General features: G+C 50.9%; 1 protein-coding gene across 7 annotated transcripts in view; it reads right to left on the bottom strand.

The window, feature by feature from the left end:
* MTMR14 (myotubularin related protein 14) overlaps positions 1–24263 on the bottom strand; it is a 55347-nt gene that overhangs the window by 25583 nt on the left and 5501 nt on the right. Inside the window, exons 1-9 of one of the 7 annotated variants that reach the window (XM_073350788.2) lie at positions 22859–23278; positions 22320–22468; positions 13712–13820; positions 11930–12005; positions 10771–10831; positions 9197–9319; positions 8414–8487; positions 4064–4134; positions 2830–2904 (exon numbers count right to left, since the gene is read on the bottom strand). In XM_073350788.2, the coding sequence (XP_073206889.1) occupies positions 2830–2904; positions 4064–4134; positions 8414–8487; positions 9197–9319; positions 10771–10831; positions 11930–12005; positions 13712–13820; positions 22320–22468; positions 22859–22993 (873 nt within the window). In that variant the 5' untranslated portion in view covers positions 22994–23278. Of the gene's footprint in view, positions 1–929; positions 2799–2829; positions 2905–4063; positions 4135–8375; positions 8488–9196; positions 9320–10770; positions 10832–11929; positions 12006–13711; positions 13821–22319; positions 22469–22858; positions 23279–24263 lie in introns of those variants that run through there. The other 6 variants (XM_073350791.2, XM_073350792.1, XM_073350787.1 and 3 more) reach the window with 6 other exon arrangements.

The following is a 24263-nucleotide window of genomic DNA, read 5'->3' as shown; positions in this document are numbered from 1 at the left end:
TGCTCACAGGACTTCCCCAAGAGGCTGGTCAAACCGCCGAGAACAGGTTCTTTTGACTAAAGGGAGGACACAGAACCCATTTTGCCATCACAACAGCAGGGCGAGCCAAGCTGCATAGGAAATACAGACATTCTGCTGAGCTCTCCCTGAGCCACAGTATGTTCAGAACAACGACACAGAGCCAATGAACTCCCTGCTGGGTGCCAACCCACTTCTGCCAAAGCCCCAAATGCGTATGGGGAAAGGTGACTGAGCGGTGGTGTTCCAGCTGCAGAGCGTGCTGGTTCAGGCATGCCGTGGTGAGGAGAGCCTGCCCTGCGACTGGAGTGCTCTGCCTGCAAGTCTCAGACAAGCTTAAGTGACCCCCTCCCCTTGCTCCGCAGACAGGTAACAGACCGCAGGAACCACAGCATTCCCAGCAGGAGCACAGGAGGGTGGCTAAATCCAGAGAGCTCAAATGTTAAAGGGACACAGGAAGCAGATATTTTACCTCCCTAAACAAAACCCTTCCAGTGCCCTATTAGCACGATCACAGCCCATCGGCATTTGGCCACCAAGTGGTGACTGACTGCAAGAGGCTCTGCCTCTGCGGCAGCCTGCACTCCCCACCCCAGCAAGGCTGCACTGGGGGAATGCACGGATGGTGCAGGCAACTGAGCCGTCTAATCTCCCCCTGCCATCAAATGAAAGGCGGCTCCTCTCAGCCCTGCTTCAGCAGCAGCAAGTCAGAATGCTGCAGCAGCACCCGAAAGCACCCGGTGATGGTCAGACGTCCAAAGACACGTGCCCAGCTCTGCAAAGCCAGCACTCTCAGAAACAGATGAGTGGAGAAAGGGACACACCATATGCCTAGACGGCAGGGGCACATGTCCTCCCAACATTTTAGGCTGGGCCTTTCATCTGCTCTCCCCCCAGTCTTGTCAGGGTACCTGGGGTGAGCAATTCCTAGAGGTCATCCGCCTGCCCGGTATTCTGATGAATAGAGCCAGCCGTGCTCCAGGGCATCTGTGCTCCCACTGGCTCTGCTCTGAGACTGCTGGTTACTTTTGATTCATGTTGCTTATGTTGGTATTTTAATATTTTCGTTGCTGATCCTTTGACAAATAATGGCACCAACTCTGAGGGGCTGAGAGAGCCTCTTAGTACTCCAGGGTGAGCAGTGGAGGATGGAGCGTGCCAGGCGCTTCCACACTACAGCTTGCCATGGAAAACCGGAGAGGCTGAGGGAGCTCTGGAAGGTCAGGAAGCAAAGTGGAACAGCCTGTAGTATCCCTGTGCTCTAATGCAGCATGGAAACGCCAGCGTCAAGGAAGCCGTGGGAGCCTCAGCAGTAACCTGGGCTGCTGCTGCTGCAGCAGTGAATGAGGGGAGCACACTGGTCAGGTGAAGAGTCGTCCACGTTCCAGTCTGAACTGACTACAGAACCCCTGCCAGTCTGAACCAAGAGCACTGACTCACCTGGCTCTGTGAAGGGCAGAAAGAAAGAAGCCCTGGCTAATAATCTTTCAGTAGTAAATGAAATCTGTCCAGAAGTGCCATGAAAGGCATGCTCCTTCTGGCAGTGTCTAGCGAGCGTGGTAGGGTGTGTGCGCAATACTCGGCATTTACAGAGCTTTTGGCCCAGATTTTGCTTTTTGCTGGTGATGCATCAATATAACAGGATGAAATGCCAGCTATGCCAGAGACGTGATAGCGTGGCATGTATTTTACAATCACCTGTATGTACACCACCTTTGCAGGTCATCACCACACTGAACAATCGCACCTTGAGGACTCTATGGAGCAGGAGGGGTCATTGCTTCAGCAATCAGTCAAACGGGAACACCTTTTCTGTGGGCCCATCTGGAGAACCCAGGTCTCAAGTTCCTTTCACATGCACAACTGCACAAACCAACCCTGTGAGCCTACACAAGCTAGGTCTGTATAGCTAGGATTGGGTAATTTACTGCAGCTACTATTTGGCTACTCTGAAACCAAGGGATGTAGTTTTCAAATCTAAAAAGGGCCTTGTTAGCCGTATGTGAGGGCCCGTAACAAAATGGGGCATATTAGAACAGAACTGCCTATTTCTCTGGAGATTTTGAACCCATCTAGAAAACAGGCAGCCATTTTGCTGTCTCCCCACTGCCCAGTTTAATTTGCAACGGTACCTATGCATGCAAGCAAAATGGCTGAGGCCAGGAATGCCCCACGTTAGTGACATTTCTGGCTTGTGGGTGTAAGTCAGCTGCTTTTCTAGGCAATGCTGCAAGGGGGTATTGGAGTGATTGGACCAGACAAAGGTGGAGGGATGATTCCACAAGGTGACTCCATGCACACAGGACAGCATGGAGATGCTCAGGAGAGAAAAGAAAAGGAAGTGGAGGCTGGCGTCACTGGAAGAGTGGCGGGGACACAGAAGGAGGCCACGCAAGCACACACACTTTGAAAGTAAGAGCAAGAGCAGATGCGAGGACCCCAGTGAAGCAACACTGAGGGGGCAGGAGGCCTGGAGGGCCGTGCTTGGAAGCAAAGGCAGGAAAGGATTTGGCAGTGGCCTTTTGGATGGAACTGCCTCACCTGAAGTGATGAGGGGGGCTCATTCTGTACGTGCAGTTCCCTGCTGTTAGATACAAGGAGCGACAGCCTCATGATCTGAGTGCTTGCATGACAGGCATGTTCCTGCTCGCAGGCCTCTGCTGCCGGGGAGCCATCCTAGCAGGGCATGCAGGTAAACCTGCCACCTAGACTCACTGGGTGATGCTGCACAACCTGTGTCATGCAAGAGGACAGACCAGAGAACCAGAATGGCCTTACTCTGAATTCACCAGCGAGTGCCCCACTCCTCACCTGGTACTCGCGCCAGTCAATGTTCAAAGACCGGGTCAGAGACACTGGGATACTTAATGGAGCATCTACGTAATCCTGCAAAGAGACACCTCAGTCAATCACAGAGTACTGCTGAAGAGAAGGCATTGGGAAGTAACTAGTTAGTTACAGACAGCAAAACAGCAAGAGATGAACAATGCTTCTAGCAGAAGGGGGCCCAGTAGCACAAACTGCGGAGTGATTTGATCACTGCTCCTGTTCTGGATTCTACCAGTGCACGACTGTTTCTGGATGGGGATATATGCAGTGAGGTGAACAATTATAACCTGCTGGAATGACTGGCGTGCACCATGATTGTTTCCCCGATCAGGAGAGGAGAAAGCTGGGGACAAAGCAGTCGCCAGCCATTTCCAAGAGTTCTCCATTGCAGAGCTGTCCCAGAGCCACACCCACCCAAGAACACAGGCTGCTTGAGAGCTGAAACCAGCTGTCTGCAGTGTCGCTCAGCACTCTGTGAACAAAGAAGTGATGCCCTTGCACAGCGCTTGGAGACTGGAAATATTTCAGCTTTGAGAGACCATTCCCCTGAAGAGAGCAGCATATTCCTTCCCCATACAGTACAGAGGAGCTCCCACAGATACTCCACACATCACAACGTGCTGCCCGCTGCCCACCACCCCAGAAATTCTTATGACTTGGGTTATTACCAGACCCCAACACACAGCTTCCCTCACGCTCTCACGCCCACATTCCCCTTGCTCGGCAGCATGCTTCTCCAAAATTGGAGACACCAGGACCGGTAGCTGCAAGGCATTCTTTCCCATTCTCCTTGCACGGCCAGCATCCAGAACAGACTACATCACTTCTGTTAAGCTCTGTCTGCCTCACGAGAGAGAGAAGCATTACAGTACAGCCTACAGCCAGGTGAGTTCAAGGGTCCCCAAGGCCTGTCCCATCCTCCCATGAAGGACAGACAAAGTAAATACAGAGGACATCTATTACATGATGACATCATGTTGCTGGATACCAGGACACCAGAACACCACACTTGCCATAGGAGGCTGGATCATTGGCCTGAGCTGCTCTTTAAGGAGTCAGCGTTCAGAGATGCCCTCCATTTGTTTGGTTTGAGGGCTGCTGATTCCCTTCCCGTGCCAGGGAGGAAGCACAGACTTCACCTGCTATTTTGAAAGTCCAAATTCAATTGCCAGACATAACAGACCCGAGAGCTACCCAGTCAGAAAGATCTTGGTACCTGCTTCCAGTTAAATATGAGACCCTCAGCTCTGTAATCCCGGTCTTTGTACTCCTTAAAAAATTCACAGCCTGCAAGAGAAGAGGTAATGAATGACAGTGCAGACAACTGATCACTAGCAGCAAAAGCCCCTTTGGGACTGGTAGTCTTAGCTCAGGAGCCAGAGGCCCCAGAGCACCACGTGAATCAGCAACAGTATGTCTGTAGGAGTTAAAGAGCAGCAATCAGCCCAGCATGCAGCAATGATCCAAAGTACTGACTCGGAGAAAGCAAACACCAAAGACTGAGCACGTCTGGAGCTTGAGAGACCCTGATATTCCTCCCTTCCCAAACGGCACATTTCACAGAGTGAGCCCCAGCTCCCAGGACCAGCACAAGGCTGTATCAGGATATCAGGAAAAACAGGGAAGAAGGAGGATCCAGGGAACTACAGGCCAGTCAGCCTCACCTCAGTCCCTGGAAAAATCATGGAGCAGGTCCTCAAAGAATCAATCCTGAAGCACTTGCATGAGAGGAAAGTGATCAGGAACAGCCAGCATGGATTCACCAAGGGAAGGTCATGCCTGCCTAATCTTATTGCCTTCTATGATGAGATTACTGGTTCTGTGGATGAAGGGAAAGCAGTGGATGTATTGTTTCTTGACTTTAGCAAAGCTTTGGACACGGTCTCCCACAGTATTCTTGTCAGCAAGTTAAGGAAGTATGGGCTGGATGAATGCACTATAAGGTGGGTAGAAAGCTGGCTAGATTGTCGGGCTCAACGGGTAGTGATCAACGGCTCCATGTCTAGTTGGCAGCCGGTATCAAGTGGAGTGCCCCAAGGGTCGGTCCTGGGGCCGGTTTTGTTCAATATCTTCATAAATGATCTGGAGGATGGTGTGGATTGCACTCTCAGCAAATTTGCGGATGATACTAAACTAGGAGGAGTGGTAGATACGCTGGAGGGCAGGGATAGGATACAGAGGGACCTAGACAAATTGGAGGATTGGGCCAAAAGAAATCTGATGAGGTTCAATAAGGATAAGTGCAGGGTCCTGCACTTAGGATGGAAGAATCCAATGCACTGCTACAGACTAGGGACCGAATGGCTAGGCAGCAGTTCTGCGGAAAAGGACCTAGGGGTGACAGTGGACGAGAAGCTGGATATGAGTCAGCAGTGTGCCCTTGTTGCCAAGAAGGCCAATGGCATTTTGGGATGTATAAGTAGGGGCATAGCGAGCAGATCGAGGGATGTGATCGTTCCCCTCTATTCGACATTGGTGAGACCTCAACTGGAGTACTAGGTCCAGTTTTGGGCCCCACACTACAAGAAGGATGTGGATAAATTGGAGAGAGTCCAGCGAAGGGCAACAAAAATGATTAGGGGGTCTAGAACACATGACTTATGAGGAGAGGCTGAGGGAGTTGGGATTGTTTAGCCTGCAGAAGAGAAGAATGAGGGGGGATTTGATAGCTGCTTTCAACTACCTGAAAGGGGGGTCCAAAGAGGATGGCTCTAGACTGTTCTCAATGGTAGCAGATGACAGAACGAGGAGTAATGGTCTCAAGTTGCAGTGGGGGAGGTTTAGGTTGGATATTAGGAAAATCTTTTTCACTAAGAGGGTGGTGAAACACTGGAATGCGTTACCTAGGGAGGTGGTAGAATCTCCTTCCTTAGAGGTTTTTAAGGTCAGGCTTGACAAAGCCCTGGCTGGGATGATTTAACTGGGAATTGGTCCTGCTTCGAGCAGGGGGTTGGACTAGATGACCTTCAGGGGTCCCTTCCAACCCTGATATTCTATGATTCTATGATCCCAGCAGGTGCCTCAGCAGAGCCCTGGGGGAAGGCCAGGACTGAAGGGCCCTGGCACACTAGGAAAGAGGTCCTCTGCCACTGAGCACCAGAGCCCCACACCTCCCCTCAGATCACACCAGAACATGTGCCGTGTTCACAGGAGCACCGTGGTAAGTGTTTCCAATAGGACTTGAGGAGCACACCAGTGACTGTTAGCCAGCTCGTCACAGGGAAGTGGGGCACCGAGTCCCCACCCACACGAGCAGGTCTAGAGGCAATGCTGGGGGAAGCCCAACCAGTTTCAGACAACCCCATGTTTGGGCAGTGTAAACCCTTGATACACATTGACTGTTGGGAGGGAAAGAGACCTCTCTCTCTCTTTCCCCAGAGCCTCGTGGACTGGGGAAACCCACTAGCCCACACCTCCTATAGCCTATGTTTTTTGGGTCCTCTTCTCCTGTGAACTACCTTACTACTCTGCTACCATCTGCACAGGTCACTACCTCCCAGAATTCTCAGAACCAAGCAGAGAGAGTCACTTCAACCTCCTGCTGCTGCTGGGCAAAGCTCTGCATAGCAGCATTAACAGCTGTCTGCAGACTCCAGCAGACCACACTGCCCCAGGCAGGAGCTCTTCTGAACCACTGTTTGTACAGCAGTAGTGAGTAGAAACCAATCAGGGATCATGGCCCCACTGTGTTAGGCACTGCACACAAGATGGTCTCTGCCCCAGAGAGCTCTCATTCAAGGAACCAGAAAAGACAAGACATTTCTATTTAAAAAAAAAAAAAAAGTAAACTTATATCTGCCTTAAATGATGGCTTACCCAATGCCCCCACCCCAGTAAGAGGCTCCTAGACACTTTGTTGAGTTGTTAAGGGGGCTTTTCAAACATTAAACAAAAGAAGTCCAGAGAGCCAATTCAGAGTGATGGCCGTGAGAACTAACACTTAAGTACCGCAGTGATGCGCACATCAGATGTCTGCGAATGAGAGGAAGCCATTTGAATTGTGGGAGCATAAGCACATCTACAGACCCCTCTCCTTAAATACACGTTCTCACTACATTCTGGAAACTCCAGATCAGAGCAAGCCAGGCTAAGAACCTGAAATTCTTACAATGCAACTCGTGATGCAACCTAAATTTGAGTATTTGCACAGAGTTCTACCACCCATTCGCCATGTTGCTCAGCTTGTGTGTATATGCACCTGGCTTAACGCAATACACAGCATTACTCTCCTTCCACACCACTACTGTGATCAGGCAGTACCCTGAAAGAGGTGAGGCTGGTACTCTAGTTACATTAAGCTCAAGCATGGAAGCGAGGAGCTGTTAAGGGCAGCAGCTGCAAGGGCACGAGGAGAGGAAGGAGCACTTTGATGTTGCTGTGACTATTATAAATGGGGTGTGCCAAGCCCCACAACACAGCAGCATTTCATTTTCACAGCCTCCTGTACAATTCTCCCTCTTCTGTCTAAAACCTTCACAGAATTAGCCACTGGGCCTGGCCATGGGGACATTATGGCTGAGCCTAAACTCTGTCGCACACACAGGTACTCAAATTGCGTAGAAGTGGCAGACAGATGTTTTTGGAGCTAATCCCAGAAGCCAGCGACATTGGCTTCACTTCTTGGCACCTTGACTATGTGGCACAGCAAACTCAGTACATAGCTTAGTTTACATAACTTATATTAATGCAGCCCCCCCCCCCCCCCCCAGTTTTCTTTTGTCCCTGGTCTTTGTCTCAATCTGCACCTTCACTGTAGGACATCGGGGGACACGCTGGGAGGTCTGGCAAGGGAGAGGAGCGGGAGAGACAGTTTGGGTTTGGAGCAGCAGCTGGGGCAGCTGAGGCTTTGCAATAGGGGGAATGAATCTCCCTTTCACCCCCCCCCCTTTGTGGGCAGGAGCAGGGGGATGGAGCCTTGAACCCCAAGAATCCCTCCCTTCCTCCTGGAAAGCAGCCATCTCACTCTCTGTACACTCAGCCATGTAACTGAATCCAGCACCAATGGGCAGGCTGAGCCCCTCCGTTTGTGTTTAGGTGATTAGCATTAACCAGTAACTGACAAGGGCCCTCACTGTGCTCCAGAGCTAACACAACCAGCACGGCCAATCGGAGCAGTTCACACCAGTTGGCAGTCTCGGGGCACGGCACTGCAGACACAGCATGGCAGTTCTCTTCAGAATGACAAAGACTAGAAACATCTTTAAAATGTTTTTGCGACAAAAGGCGGCTTCCATGGCAAATTCCCAAGCATGCAGCCTGGGGTGGGGCTGCAATACCCTGGCTGGATATGTAGAGGAAGCTTCTGAACCCAGCTACAGCTCTGGGACCTCCTCCCTGCACTGGAGACCCTTCTGCCACCACAAGGAGGGCTCAATGCAGATTGGTGCTGGCTGAATCCTCTAGTTCCTCCCCTGCTGCCCTCAGGAGAGGAGTTCCCCCTCCAGAGAAAAAAAGAGAAACATCCAGCAACTCCCAGTTGCCTCACCACACACAGAGACAATTCCCAATCCCCACCAGCAGATTGTCACCTGGCCCTTGGGAGTCCCTCTGGACATCAGTCCTATACCTGGATATGGGATGGAGAGGAGGGTAAAATCGGCATAGCGCTGAGCTTTGTCCACTTTCTCGGAAGACGTCACACTGAGAAGAGAAGAGAACGGTGCATGTATTTAGTGCAGGAGAGCACTCCATCTGGCCTATTAGAAGAATCTGCCTAGCCAAGCAATTCCTCCTACAGTGCTACATGACAGAAGAGCCCTGACTCCAGTTGTGGGTTGTGGAGTAAGAGTTCAGCTCACGGACAGTTACATGCTCAGCTCAGCTGAATCCCAGGGGAGGCATTCCCAGTCACTCATCCACCCACAGACTGGAAGGACGCCCCCACTCAAAAATGAGTCTCCTGATCATTGCACCAACTAGCCCCATAGGAGGAAGTCACATCACTGCTGTGATGCCATGGGGGATTGTGCCCCATGGATCAGAACATCCACCCACTCACTCCCTACTCAGAGAAGCCATAGGACAAACAGGAACCTATTGTGACTGCAGAAGATGACAAAGTTAAGCAGCTACCATGGTCTTCACAAAGGTACTGGTATGCTTGACTTGGGTACGGAAGAGAGGACCTTGATGTATGGCCTTGTATACCACTGGGGTTTCACTTTAAGGAACTTGCTGAATAGTCTGGATAACATCTCTAGAAGGCCCTGCCGTGAGGGATCTAGGAACTCCTTCTGGAATGCACTTTGGGGAAGTCAGACTTTTGTGCTTGCTTTAGTCGCTGGTCTGCACAATCTAAACAGCAGCTCCATTCCAAAGCCCACATATGGGCAAAGGACGCCATACTCACTTTAAGCCAAACTTCACTTTCTTGTTCTCCACCATCAGGTCACAGATATATCTGACAGACAGGTATCGAAGCAGCTTGATGTCATGTCCTCTGACCTTGTCAAACAGCTGGGAGTCTGCATTTCTGCAACAAGGTACAAGAGAAGGCAAGATTCTCAGGGCCAGTCAGACAGATTCAGTTTCCTTCCCGGGCTGCAGAGAGCCTGGATTCTACTTGCTGAAGTAGCACTCCACCAGCGGCACTCAAGCTGCCCTGCCCAGAGCTCTCCTACCCTACGCCACAGGAACGCCTTCGCACCCCTTCAGCAGAACCCTGCAACCAAGAAGCAGGCTGGTGCCATTCATTCCCACAACGACTGCCCAGCTGCTCACGGAGAACTCAGAGGGGCTAAAGGGCTAATTTTATAACAAGTAATTAGGCAGAATCTCAGAAGAGCCATCAGAACCGGTGTGACTTTCTGTGATGTACTTATCCTTGAGAGAAAGTGCACAGCACCACGCAAGAAAAGCAGGCCTCAGTTCCTGAAGGGCTGGAGGCCTTTCCCCCCATGGACTTGGACACGCTCAAAAAGCGGAACCTCCTGGATGACCGAAAGCCAGTTTACCCCCTGGAGCTATCCCATCTGCAGAGGCAGAGCGTGCATTCCTGCCCTTTTCCGAGGCTGCTACAAGCAGCCTGTTCCACATAACTATAACATGCAAGCGTCAGAACCCCAGTGTGGAGAAGTGAATGGAGTCCTCTAGCCATAGCCTAACAAGAGCTGGAAAGAAAGGGGCTAGCCACTTCCTGGTGTGATTCACAGATGTTACAGGCAGATGGGACTCCTGATAGCCTGGTCTGACCTGCTCAGCACAGACCTAGGACTTACTTGAATTCATTCCTGCTTCAAGTCCAACAGTGTGAATGTGATGCCTCGTTTATACAGCTCAGAGTCACACTGACTTTGTTGCCATATTGTGCTGTGAACCTGTCTAGTTCTGTTCGCCAACACCCATAGGTCTTTCTGCATTGCTGACCCCACATGGCTCTCCCACCCACCGAGTCTCAATTCGGCAGGATTTCCCTTCCAGGTACATCAGCTGCAGTTTGGCAGGCAGGCAGAACGGTGCTACTTTCAGTGTCCTTCTTCCTGCCCCAAACCATCACCATGCTGCAGTCACATATGCAGCCTGTTCCTCTCTAAGCAGAGGTCCAGAACCATTTCTCCTCGGTATGGATTATACATCTCGTAGACCCAGAAGTACCACTTCTGCGTAATTTAGGAGCCTCTTTAATGACTTGGATCTGCCTGCCCCAGTCCCTCCCTCTCTCAGCCTCCAGTGGGAGACGGGGTGGCTTTAGGGAGCTAGTTGGCCCCAGAGTGCTAGCACATTCGGTTTTAGTTTTTGTACCTACCCCCGAGACGTTCTGAAGGGCCCGTCTTTATGAGCAAGGCAAACAAGAGCCCACAGCCTGCAGTGACCCCACACTGCACCCACAGTTCAGTTTAGACATGAAGGAGTTGGAAATTCAGAGACTGAACTAGCCAATCAGCTCTTAACTCCTCTCCCTCCACCCAAATACCACGTACAGACCTGAACGCAGAGTCTTCTTCTGAAAGGTCTTCGGTATCAGCCCAAGGATCATCAGAGCCCCCTGCAGGGAAGCCACAGCAGGGACCATGCATTAGTGGCCAAGGCTTGTGTAACAACTCCAGCTTCTCTCCCACTTCCCATCCAAGTGGGTTACAAGTTGGCTTTGTCACCTCACTTAAAAGAGTTCTCAGCTGTGACCATCTCCAGCGAGAAACAACCCCATTGTCCCACACACCCAGCCCATCAGTTTCATGAGAGCAAGAAAGGGTTTGGACAACCCAGGCAGGTTTGTTCCAGGATGGAATCCAGAGCGGAAAGATGCCATTAGATCACAGAACCATTCTCTGGCAGCTACGGCAGAAAAATTACCCACGCTCACTAGTGTTTTGTCCAGTCTAGTTTTAGAAGATCCAGGTTATGGGCTCCTGCCACTTCCCTTGAGACTCACAGACTAATACATGTTACCATTACCAGAGTTGCAATCCTAAACCTAGATTTTATGCCCTTATTCCTAGTTCCATTCCATGTAGTACACCAAGTTTTTCACCCTTTTAGTGACAACACCCTTCAAATATTTGCAGATCAATGCTCCCCGCCAGCCACCCTTTAACCAAGCTAGATATACTGATCTCCATAATGACAGGTTTCAGAGTAGCAGCCGTGTTAGTCTGTATTCACAAAAAGAAAAGGAGGACTTGTGGCACCTTAGAGACTAACCAATTTATTTGAGCATAAGCTTTTGTGAGCTACAGCTCACTTCATCGGAAGCATTCATCATGTTCTCTGTGTATATAAATCTCCCCACTGTATTTTCCACTGAATGCATCCGACGAAGTGAGCTGTAGCTCACGAAAGCTTACGCTCAAATAAACTTGTTAGTCTCTAAGGTGCCACAAGTCCTCCTTTTTGATCTCCATAAGTCACCCTCTCCATCACCCAAACATTTTTTGCTACTATTCATTGAACTCTCAACTGTGTCAATACCTTTCTGGAAATCAGGAGCCCAGAAACAGACACCATATTCCAGGGTGGTACCATACCAGACAGAGATTATTACATACTGGCCCACACACCCACCCCCAAATATGCCCAGGTGCTATATTCACACTGATTTTCAGGCACTGAATAGCCACTCAAGTATATATGCTTCCGCACTTACCCGAGAAAATGTAGTTGTACCCAGTACGTCCATACAGTTCTCCCCATCCAGCCAGGGTCGCTGACCTACAAACATGCTGGAGAAAATGTCGTTATTAACTACTTATAAAAATTGTATTCCTCTGAAGGCCTTCTGCCCATTTACACTGAAAGCCCATGCCTTGTTTCTGTCCACTGAGAGCCCTCTATCTCATCATTCTCACTTCCCAGGTTTCTCCCTGGAACTGAGTCTCTATGGTCTGGATTATTTTTCATTAGCTTGTGTATTTTCCAGATGAATTTCAGGGTTATTTCTTACCACATTTCTGACCTCTAGTGCCTGTATTTTCCTCAGTCTCACTAAATTAGTCATGTTGGAGTTCTGATAACATACTGGCTGAACCTGATCTTCCCAATCGTTACCTCACTACCCTCCCCCCCACCCCCCACCAATTGATGACATCGATTCACTCGTTCTTAAGGGCCAGCAAAGTCCACATGACAGTATCCTAGCCACTGGTATTTCGGGTAAGACATAATGAGCCAGAAGACCGTTAACATAGTTCTTCGAGTGTGCCACACATGTCCTTCCACTGTAGGTGCATGTGCTACTCCTGGGGGAATTCTGTGACACCGCGCAATGCAGAATTTGCCAGAAATTAACGTTGTGCGCGCAGAATTTCCTTTCCCCGCACAGAAATGGGCTGCAATGCTGCTAGCCACCACTACGGGCTGCTGGATCTGGCAGAGCCCAGCTCTTACACAGAAGACACTGTGTGGGTGGGTGGGTGGGGGGGGGGGGGGGAGAGAGGGAGAGAGCTAGTGTGATCCTGGCAGCTGCACTTCCCAGCATGCCCTGAGGGAAGGAGAGGGCAGTGTCTGGGCTGGGGGAGCCTCAGCTGGGCTCTGGGTGGGTTGGGGGGGGGGAAAAGAGGAAGGTGGCAAAGAAACAGGAACTGGGTTGTCATAGGGGTTTCTTTAACTCTCTTCTCCTGGGAGAGTTTTTGTGTGCGTCTGTATTGTGACAGGTCTCAGAGGAGCGACCGTGTTCGTCTGTATCCACACAAAGAACAGGAGGACTTGTGCCACCTTAGAGACGAACCAATTTATCTGAGCATAAGCTTTCGTGAGCTACAGCTCACTTCATTGTTTCAGACATACTTGCTGGCAGGTATTTTGAAATAAATTACCAAAGTAACTGAAACTGGTGTGATTATGTCGTGTGATTTTGCATATACAGCAAGCTACTTAATCTGGTCAGGAACAACCTCTGAGGCACACCTCCAGAATAAAACTATTTGAGAGAACGTTTCCAGCAAAGACAGGGCTACAGAGAAGGGTAATCCTCCCTCTCAACCCCCTCCCCTGAAATTTCCCTAGCTCTTCAGGAAGAATCTGGCAATCAGTGAGATGCCAGATGAGGCTTTGTTTGGCACCCTGGCACACTAGAGTGGTTGCTTGATGAAGCAGTACAATGTTATCTCCAATGCTGTTCTCAGAGTGAGTGTAAGAGCTCCATCCAAGAGCAGTGCTTCCCCCCTAACCCCAGCTTCCAGGATCCTAGCACAAATCCCACCTGTTTGGGGCCTGGAGCACCAAGCAGTGATCATCTCCATCACTGCTCCAAGGCACCTTATCAGACTCTTTAGTCTGTGCCCAGGAATAGACACGGAGGGGGCAGGAGAGCTGATGGCCCATAAAGACCTGCCTCTGCATAGCTCCAGTAAACACTGTTCAGAATGCCAGGAGAAAGGACATTCCTGAAGCTAAAGCAAACAAGACAAATGTGCTTATGCAGCTTTACCTTTCCCTTGTACAGAATGACTGGGCAGACAAATCGTCCTCTACATCTGGCCATCTTACTGCGGCTGATGAGGTCCTGCAGTTTGCTGACCTGCACAGTGCTCTCAAACCTATCAAACAGAGAGAAGAGTCCCCATTATCTCATATCATCATGGTGGTCACATTTTGGCTACAATCTCAGCACCCACATCCCTTTAGCTGAAAGGCTGGCTATGAAGTCAAGGAGCCAGGGGACTCTTTGAGGAACTGCTTGGCTTGTAATCAGATGGATGTGCTCCCACCACCCAAGTCAATCTCTTGCTGCTGAAAAGCACCGGCCTGGTTTGCTCTTGAAGACACTCACTGCAGCAGGATCAGGTGTGCAGAAAGTCTGTTGTCACATGCGATGCTCCTGGGGGTATATGCAAGGCTGTGAGGCACTTTGCTACCACCTGCCCTGAGAGTGAGAGCATCTTGTCTGCACCTGCCAGGGGTCGGGTCCCTGACAACCCTAGGCACAGAAGCACAAACACTCCTCCGTCACCACCAGCCTCAGCTCTGCTGCCCCTCTACAGGTAAGCGATAGATGTACTCCAAGTCCTCCAAACAGCCCCGGAGAGCCCAACCCCTGCTCCACCAGACACACAAATTACCAGAACCGCTTTCTCAAAGAAACAGGACGCAACAGCTTATTAGCCCACCTTAGATTACAGCTCCACTTTAAACAAATCTAAGTGGTGTGTGTTTAGAGAAAGAAAGTATAAGTTTATTTAGCAAAGAACAGAGATTCATGAAATAGAAAACAAATACAGAAGAACCTCAGAGTTACAAACACCAGAGTTATGAACTGAGCAGTCAACCACACACCTCATTTGGAACCAGAAGTAGAGACCCAAAAAAAGCAAATACAGTACAGTACTGTGTTAAACTCGGAGGTTCTTTTGTATTGGAAACAAAAGGTTAAACAGATAAACTCATACCACACTTTCTATGGTTTAAACTCACCTAACAAGTTCTCCTCCTGTCCAAAAAAATTTCTCACCCAAAGTTCTTTGCAGCATTTTCAGACAAGCCTGGCTGAGATCCCCTTTTCATGAAGCAAACCCACTGTCAGTTTATTTCCTTGGTGAAGGATGCCAGGATGTGTGTTTTCCACCCCGAGAAATACCAGATCAAACATCTGACCTTCACCTGAAAACAGAATTCCCTCCCCCATGTCCCGCTGTTTACCTCTCCCTGTTAACTTCCTTCTGAAATCTCCACAAGATCGCCATTAGCATTTGACTTAGGATGCTAACAAAGGTCTACTGTAACACAACACACAGTACTCAGTGCTTAGCTAGGGCAATAACATCTACCCCTCCTGTCTAGCAACGTTTGTCTCAAAGCACGCTACCTTTGAGTGACCTGCCTAGAATTACAAGGCCCTAAGGACATAATTTCCCGTATATACATATATCTTCTTACACATTAAGTGCACACACCTCTCGCAATGATTTCGCTGACCAGTGAGACACAGGCTTTTGTTGGAGACCTTCCATGACATTCCCTGGGGGACTAGCAGGTAGACACCAATCCCAGGGGATCTCTGTAACCCTCAGGCACTCCTGGGCCCAATGCCAAAGAGGTCCCTGGGTCACAGCGTGACACTGTTTCGGGTTTACCTGACGTGTCTGGGGCAGATCCTCCCGCTGTGAGCAGGTGGCCGTGAAGGGCTGGAAGTCCACCAAAGGAAACACTCCCCTGCCACTGGCTGCTAGTGACACAGGTGTTCTGCTTCTGTCCCCTGGAGCTCCGCTCTTTCCCCGTTCAGGCTAGTAATTTACACACCCCACCTTGTTACACTTGAGAGCCCAATCCCCTATTCTGGACACCTGCAAAGTGCACCGATCCACTGCCTCCATGGAAGGAAGCCTCCCAGCTCACTGGTTTCACCTCCGTGCAACCCTCTCCTTAGCACAAGGCCCTTAGACAAGTCTGTAGTGAAACCAAACGGATGGGTATGTGATAGCGCTTGACCTAGAGATTCCAATATAAATGAGTATAAGGATTTGGAACACAAGATTACAGAAAAAACAAACTGCAATCTCTAGCCTATAATTATTACCAAGTTACTAACCCGTCTCAGAAGGTATTTCTCACCCAAGGGTGGTCTTTGCAGCACCTGTCCAGCTCAAGGTGGGACCCACTTTTCATGTCACCCCTCCACCCCTGCTCATAGAGTCTCCTCCTGTAACGGATAACCATGTGGGCCATTTCTTCTGCGCTTAGACACTCACAAGCTATTGTTTCTTAGACCAGGGCCCCCCTCTTCCCAAAACTCTCCTGGCTGTAGTTTGCCTTTGTAAATCTCCAGCCTGCATCTAGTACAGAGAGGCTGTCTCCAGGGACAATCATTGTTCTCATGGGACGGTCACTGTTCTCATGGGACAGGAGATCCTTGGCATGGCTACGGCTGGCCTGGGTCAGCTGACCAGGCCTCACACAGTATGTAATGTTGTAAAATTAAAATTGTAAAATTGCAGTGTAGCTTTTTGGATTTGGGCTGCAGCCCGAGCTCTGGGACCCCATGAGGGGGCAGGGTACCAAAGGCTGCGCTCCAGGCCAAGCCTGAACGTTTAGCCCCGCACTCCAGGCCCCATGAGCCCGAGCGATCTGACCCGTGCCAACCGCGGCCGGGCCACAGGTCTTTTATTCCAGTGTAGACGTATCCAGGCTGATTGGGTCAGCTCTCAGAATGCCCCTCCACAGGTGACAGGTTTCTCTTCTGGCAGACTTGGAACAGAATATCCTACATGTTACACAACTCCACAATTGCTCTCCATACAAACACCTTACACTAACCATTACAGTCGGCTAGTTCTTAGCTTTGGGCAGAGACCACACACAATCCCTTTCAGTAGGGCATTGAGAAAATGGTCGGACCCAGATGTAATATACCTGCCTGGGCATGTTTGGACATGTCGGTTTCTTACATGGCTATCAGAATAGCCTGCTATAGACTGGCTGCAGCAGCATCGCAGTTCACTAGTTTAAGGCACTAGTAAATGATATGACCATGCCTGGTAAAAAATCCACTATTTTCACACTGTTTTTTCCTCAGAAAAACCCAAACCCTCACACCCACTGTTCAGGCTGCATTTATATACACAGATCAAAAAAGAGAGAACTCAAGCCTGAATGCTCACTGGACTTTAATGTTGATGACTTGTGCATGTACATTTTAGCATAATTAGACTTATCAACAGTCTAAAACTGGCTGGAAATTAGAGTGCTAGGTAATTAGATTAATGACGCATCTAGAGAAGCATCTCCACTGTCCAGGCTGCACTCAGCTATCCAGTTAAAGCGAAACTGAAATCCCAAAAGTTTTAGCCCTGAAGATACATCGACCACAAGCTAAACCTCTGTCACTTACACCCACATGAGAGTTTAGGGTTTATAAGAATATGAAGCTACTCCTCAATGGGTTCTGGATGACTCAAAATGATCCATGGGTAGAGTTTGTGGTTGGTATTTAACATTTTTCATATTCTTCTCATAGACAACTTTATTTCAGCTCTCCACTTACAAAGAATTTTGATATGCAGAGGATTTTAAAGAATTAAAAAAACCCAAGTAGTTGCCATTCTTTAATGGTTTGCATTCACAGCCATCTAGGGGAAGTTAGTAAAATACCAACATGCAAGATTATACATAACAGTGGGTAAGCCTGTGTGAACCTTCGTACAGAAAAAAGTTACCGAAAGATGCATCTGCCCAGAAGAGACTCTGCAGAGACGAGGTCCCTGTTTCAACAGAGATTAGGAGCTCTGCAAGGCAAGCACCTTCTCATGTATCTCAGAGTGCGCTCCTCTACTGCACACCGGAGGGGTACAGAGGGGAAAGCCTGGTGGCAAAGAAGACTGTGCCCAATACACAGTTTAATGCCAACCCAATTTAAACCTGGCAGTTAATAAAATTCCCAAAGTAAAAGCCTCTGTTACCTGATGGGTTGCGGAGGTAATATATAGCCTTTCTGCACAGGTATGCCACTACAGCATTTTCCATAACAAAAATGTAATCCGTAGAGGCTAGAAGCAATCAGTTAAGGTAACGTCCCTAAAATTCCCACTATCCTTTATGGTTCCTAAATCTGGTTGGCAATACAGTCAAATGAGACATCATCTAACACAGTCGGACAGACAGCGTCCGAGACGTATACATCAGGAATGTGTGCGTTGAAAGAGTTCATAGCGCGCCTTGTTTAAACTGGATGTGTAATGTGAAAATTCACAGAGTCAGGAACTAATTTCACAGACCAAAAAAGCTTTCTTCATGCAGAGCTCAGGTGTCCGGTGGTATCTCGTGTCCTTTCAGAATGTCGAGCTCCGCAAAATAAACTTCCAAAAACCAGGAAATAGAGAGTTAAGGTAAATGCTTATGCAACCTTAACTCTGCCCCCACTGGAGCTGGCAATGGCCACTGGCAGTTATCTGCATGCACTCCAGCTGCATTCACTGTCTTAGGTATATGCATTAGATAGAAGAGCTGGGACTATGATATGAAGTGATCTTGGGGGCAGTATGTGTGTGAGCCCCTCTTCCTGACCCCCTCATGTTGGTGGGGGAGAGAGATGACACAAAAGAGGTACACGTGTACCTTGAGAGATCCAGTATGCCTCATCTCAGCACTGTGCTATGTGAGTCATGGGCTTGGCAGCAGTTAGGTGGGAGAGGAGCATAGTCTGTGGGTAAGTGAAAAGCATTAGATGGCATTGTGCACACAAGGGTGAAGGGGTTGTAACAATTAGCAGATACGGTGTACAGTCTGTGGAGTAGGCAGATTATTTGAGCATAGGACAGGTGAGGTAGCTGCTGCTCAGTACAGGGCAGAGGCAGATTGTAAGTATGTGTTATGAGCACATTGGGGCATTACCTCAATTAGGGCAGAGTTAAAGTTGTGTGTCTATGTACCTTCACTCTATATGTCCCGGTTTTCAGAGGTTTGAGATTTGCTCAACTCAGTCTTCTGGAATGGTGCAATATACCATTGGATAACCTTAACTGTATGTTACAATGTTTGTTGCCAGTGAATTTCCTAGGTGCATGGTTTGGGGTTTGTTTTTTTGGGGGATGGGGGCAGAGAGTTATAACAGAAAGCGTGTTGTGGGTAGAAGTTTGCAGACATTTAGGCAGTTGTAATTCTCTTATAGGTCTGCAACTGAGACTCTGCTGTGACCAGTTGATAATACCTAACCCTTGTATAGCACTTTTCATCAGTAGCTCCAAAGGATGGAAACATCTCTGTGGTACAGATGAGGAAACTGAGGCAAAGAAATGAAGTGCTTCACCAAAGTCAACCTTCACGCCAGTGGCAGAGCCAGGAACACAGCCCCAGTTTTCTGAGTCCCAGTAGGCCACAAAGACACTAGGTGATTGCTAGGTGCCCACCTCCCTCGGTGTACTTTCTTCTAGTGGAGTGGGGATAACCACTGTGCTTTGAAGTGTGGGTATCATGCAATTGCTAACAGGGCCAATGCCAGAAATCTCATCTGTGGGCTACGTCCCAAGAACTTGACAGTTTGCTTATGTCATAAACATACAGCTAAGGGTAGCATAAAATCCCTCCTTTACCTGTAAGGGGTTAAGAAGCTCAAATAACCTGGTTGGCTCCTAACCAAAAGGACCAATAAGGGAAGAAGATCCTTTCAAATCTGTGGGGGGAGGTTTTGTTTGTGTGGTCTTTTGTTGTTCTCTCCGGGACAGAGCGAGACCAGGGCAGGGAAAAAAAAAAAAAACCTCTCCTAAAACCCTTCCTGAAAGAAGCATCTAGATTACAAAAATTGTAAGTAAAGCAAGGCAATGTGTTAGCTTGTGAATTTTCACTATGCTAAGCGGGAGGTTTATTCCTGTTTTTTGTAACTTTAAAGTTTTGCCTAGAGGGGAATCCTCCGTGTTTTAAATCTTATTACCCTGTAAAATTATCTTCCATCCTGATTTTACAGAGGTGTTTCTTTTACTTTTTCTTTATAATAAAGTTCTGTTTTTAAAAACCTGATTGGTTTTTAGTGTCCTAAAAACCCAAGGGTCTGGTCTGTGCTCACCTTGTTTACCTATTTGGTTGGTATATTATTCTCAAGCCTCCCCAGGAAAGGGGGTGAAGGGGCTTGAGGGGATATTTTGGGGGAAACAGGAACTCCAAGTGGTCCTTTTCCTGAATCTTTGTCTAACTCACTTGGTGGTGGCAGCAAGGAAGAATTTGTGCCTTGAGAAAGTTTTTAACCTAAGCTCCTAGAAACAAGCTTAGGGGGTTTTTCATGTGGGTCCCCACATCTGTACCCTAGAGTTGAGAGTGGGGAGGGAACCCTGACAGCTTACACGGTGGTTACAGGTTTCAGAGTAGCAGCCGTGTTAGTCTGTATTTGCAAAAAGAAAAGGAGGACTTGTGGCACCTTAGAGACTAACCAATTTATCTGAGCATGAGCTTTCGTGAGCTACAGCTCACTTCATCAAATAAATTGGTTAGTCTCTAAGGTGCCACAAGTACTCCTTTTCTTTTTACGGTGGTTACAGGAACTTTAAGCATCTGAGAAAAGACTAGCATCTCTTCCCGCTCTCACCACACCCACACAACATATAACTCTCCCCACACTATTTCCAGATCACCCTCCCTTCCCTAAGTCATTAGAAATTTAGAAGCTAGGTGCCCACAAAACGCAGTGGTAGAATGTGTGTGAACTTTACAAAAACCTGTTTTTTCCAGGGGTTGTGTCTCAGGAACCACTTGCTCAAATGACCCCAAATTTGGATCTCTAACCCTACCTCGCACTCCCATGAGGTACACCAAATTTCAAGACAATGCAAGTAAGCATAGGGGTTTTAGAGCCCTTAGAAGAATTCTTCTTTAAATAGAGAAGTCTTTTCAATCGTAACAGTTGTAAACTACTGGCCCTCCTCTATAGCACGGTATGGAATTAACCATCAGCAGCTGCACTGCTATACCCAGATTCCCAGGGCCCCTGCTGAGGACGTGCACCAACACGAGGAGTGCAGCATGGACAGGCAAAAGCAACTCAATTGCTGTGGTTGCTGTATGTCAACATAACTTTGGTTGACTTCATTTTGTCATGTAGACTTCCCCTTAGGAGTACTCAATATTTTCCTTTCTAGCCTATCCAATTAGAGGACAAGAACACCATTTTCAGAGCTCTTATTTCATTCTACAAATGCAAAGCATTTATCTCACTTATTCCCCACAAGACTAACATGTTACACAACACACACCTCAATCACATCCAATCACTATTAAAAAGTTCACCATCAACAGCAGCCTATGTATGACCAATAAGGACTTAGCTCTCCTAGGCCCAACTGTTAGACCCTCCAATTCCACAGCGTTTAGTCCCACTCACGTAGTTTCTGGGATAACTTTTTCAAAAGCTTTATAACTTAAGTCAAAATCAATGGTTTCCAACATATAGTAAGCTGATTCACTAATAGGTTACAAATAAAAGCATAGAGTTTGGGTTGTTGTATGTGGCTCAAAATTAGTATCTCCAATACACGAATCCCAGAAGCCGAACAAGTTTTATCAGCAAATGATTGTCCAAAAACATATTACAAAAGTTTGAGTAATTTTCATGTTTGAAAATTTTCAGTCATCTGACGAGGCAGCGCAAATACCATGGAACTTAAATAACCAGTCATAACAAACCTACCGCACATACGAAGAGAGCAGCTTGCTGACTGCCTGAAAGCGATTCACACTTTGGGACCTCAGAGCCAAGTACTGGCCAAGCCTAACTGTGCTTGGTAATGAGATCTGACATAATCTCAGCCCAAAGTACAATGAATTTCTTACTCCCACAGTCAGTGGCACAAGACAGTTCACAGAAGCATTCTGCTCTCATCCACATGCTCCTGCCTTGCACCTACACCTGATTCAGCCTCACCCCCCAAAACAGGGTCAAAAGTCCAGTTGCATTTATTTAACACCAAGAGAGCATTCATCGCTATACAAATATGAAGAATGCTACAGTACCTACACCAGATAGTGTAATCTGAAAAAATTAGTCCACCCTTAACTGCTGTGCACCTAAAGCTGCCTTGCAACATATTCGGGTTTTCCCATCCAACAAACTGAAAAAAATTAGCTTATTTCTTCTCTTGCCGAAAAGCCCAAGAGTTTGAGGCAGCAGCTGCTCTGAAAGTGCCAGAAAGACTGCAAAGCTCCACAAGATTAAGGACTAGAGCAAAGTATCCTAAAACCATGGAACAGCCTCCCCACTGCCAACTTCTCAGTAAGGTGCAGAGACACAGTTCTGTAGGACAAAAGTAACCTAGTGGGTAACCTGCCTAGTTAAAAATAGGGAGTTTGTACATCCAGCAGGCAGTGCAGGCACAATTATAACGCTGCAAAGAGGGCACTTTCAGTTTTTTCCTGCTTCTCAAGAGCCCAGTCATGCAGGTAAGATGGGAAGACTAGCTAGCCCGCTGTGGAAATGCCACCTTTTGGAGCTACTCAATCTGGAGCCTTGGAGCACACTCAGTCTATGTGTCTCGTAGGTGACACAGGGTTTGTTCTGTATGGCTCTTGTGCAGCCAGCTCTCCTGGCACGAAGGAGGGAGGCCGGGGCAGGAGTTACTTACATGTTCCGGTCCCTGTCAGTGCTCTCGTACTCTAGGAAGACGATCTGCCGGGGATAGTGGCCACAAATTTCCCCGTTCACATTCTGGATCAGGCTGTAGCAATAGTCCCTGCCAAACAGCTCCAGGCAGCGCTTCTCAATCCTCTCCACCTGCAAGACAGCCAGATTTACAGCTCAGGGGCTGGAGCTCAGGCTGCCCCCTCCCCTCAGGGCACAGGACACCTCTGCTATAGTCGCCACCACAGGCCTTGGCCTAGGCAGGAGGGGGCGGCTCTGGCCCAGCTGGAAGCGAGGTGTGTTTCAGGGGGTCTCGCCCAGCCAGCAGGGGGAGAGGGCGTCAGCGTCTCTCAGACCAGGGAAAGCCAGCGGGGTCCCGCGGGTGTCTCTCGGCACAGCCGGGGAAGGGTGGCGCGGGACGTGCCTCGGGGGACGTGTCTCGGGGCCCGGCCCGGCCGTAGAGAGGGGTGTCGACCCAAAGGGGCGGGGCTCTCGGGGGCCGCGGGCAGCGGGTCCCGCCGGGGCTTGGCCTCGGCCTCTCACCTTCGCGGTGCTCCCGGCCCCGCCGCCGCCGCCCCCGTCCTTGGCCCGATACTGCGCCCGGGAGAACTCGAGCAGCAGCTCGGCCAGAGCCCGCTCCCCGGAGCCCGCCTGGGGGCAGCCCCGGGCCCCCGCCATCCCCGCCCGCTCACGGCTCCCGGCCCATCGCGGCCCGCACTCGGCCCCCGGGCTGCGTCCGTTCCCCGCTTCCGGGGCCACGGCGCGCACCGGACATTCGCCGTAGGCCCAGCCAATCCGCTGCCGAGAGGGGACCGGGAGGCACCATCCCTTCCGGGCGCTGGCGTGACGTCATCACATCGCGACGCAGCGACTCGAGCACCTCGCGCCAGGCCAGGCGCTCCCGCTATAGACGAGCACGCGCCTGGCGGGGTCCCTGCCCCGCCCCCCCTTCGGCGGCGCTGCAGGCTCCCGCCCCGCCCATTGGGCGGCCCCGCTGGCCTGGGGACCCCAGCGGCGCCTGCTCCAGCCCCGCCCCCCCCCGCATCGCCCCGGCCCCCAGCTTCGCCTCAGCCCGCTCCGCCCGGCCCCGCCCCCCCCCGGCCGCCAGCCCCGCCCCCGCTTCGCCTCAGCCCGCTCCGTCCGGCCCGGCCCCCCCGCCCCCGCTTCGCCTCAGCCCGCTCTGCCCGGCCCCGCCCCCCCCGCATCGCCCCAGCCCCCAGCCCCGCCCCCGCTTCGCCTCAGCCCGCTCCGCCCGGCCCCGCCCCCCCCCGGCCGCCAGCCCCGCCCCCGCTTCCCCTCGGCCCCGCCCCCCCCGCATCGCCCCGGCCCCCAGCCCCGCCCCCGCCCGCTCCGCCCGGCCCCGGCCCCCCCGGCCCCCAGCCCCGCCCCCGCCCGCTCCGCCCGGCCCCGGCCCCCAGCCCCGCCCCCGCCCGCTCCGCCCGGCCCCGCCCCCCCGCATCGCCCCGGCCCCCAGCCCCGCCCCCGCCCGCTCCGCCCGGCCCCGCCCCCCGCATCGCCCCGCCCCCCGCATCGCCTCAGCCCGCTCCGCCCAGCCCCGCCCCCGCTTCGCCTCAGCCCGCTCCGTCCGGCCCCGCCCCCCCCGGCCGCCAGCCCCGCCCCCGCTTCGCCTCAGCCCGCTCTGCCCGGCCCCGCCCCCGCTTCGCCTCAGCCCGCTCTGCCCGGCCCCGCCCCCCCCGCATCGCCCCAGCCCCCAGCCCCGCCCCCGCTTCGCCTCAGCCCGCTCCGCCCGGCCCCGCCCCCCCCCGGCCGCCAGCCCCGCCCCCGCTTCCCCTCGGCCCCGCCCCCCCCGCATCGCCCCGGCCCCCAGCCCCGCCCCCGCCCGCTCCGCCCGGCCCCGGCCCCCCCGGCCCCCAGCCCCGCCCCCGCCCGCTCCGCCCGGCCCCGGCCCCCCCCGCCCCCGCCCGCTCCGCCCGGCCCCGGCCCCCCC

Source organism: Lepidochelys kempii, chromosome 7 (assembly GCF_965140285.1).
Source record: "Lepidochelys kempii isolate rLepKem1 chromosome 7, rLepKem1.hap1, whole genome shotgun sequence".
Lineage (NCBI taxonomy): Eukaryota > Metazoa > Chordata > Testudines > Cheloniidae > Lepidochelys > Lepidochelys kempii.
Note: the sequence above shows the minus strand (reverse complement) of the source record. Positions and strands in the feature narration are given on the sequence as shown.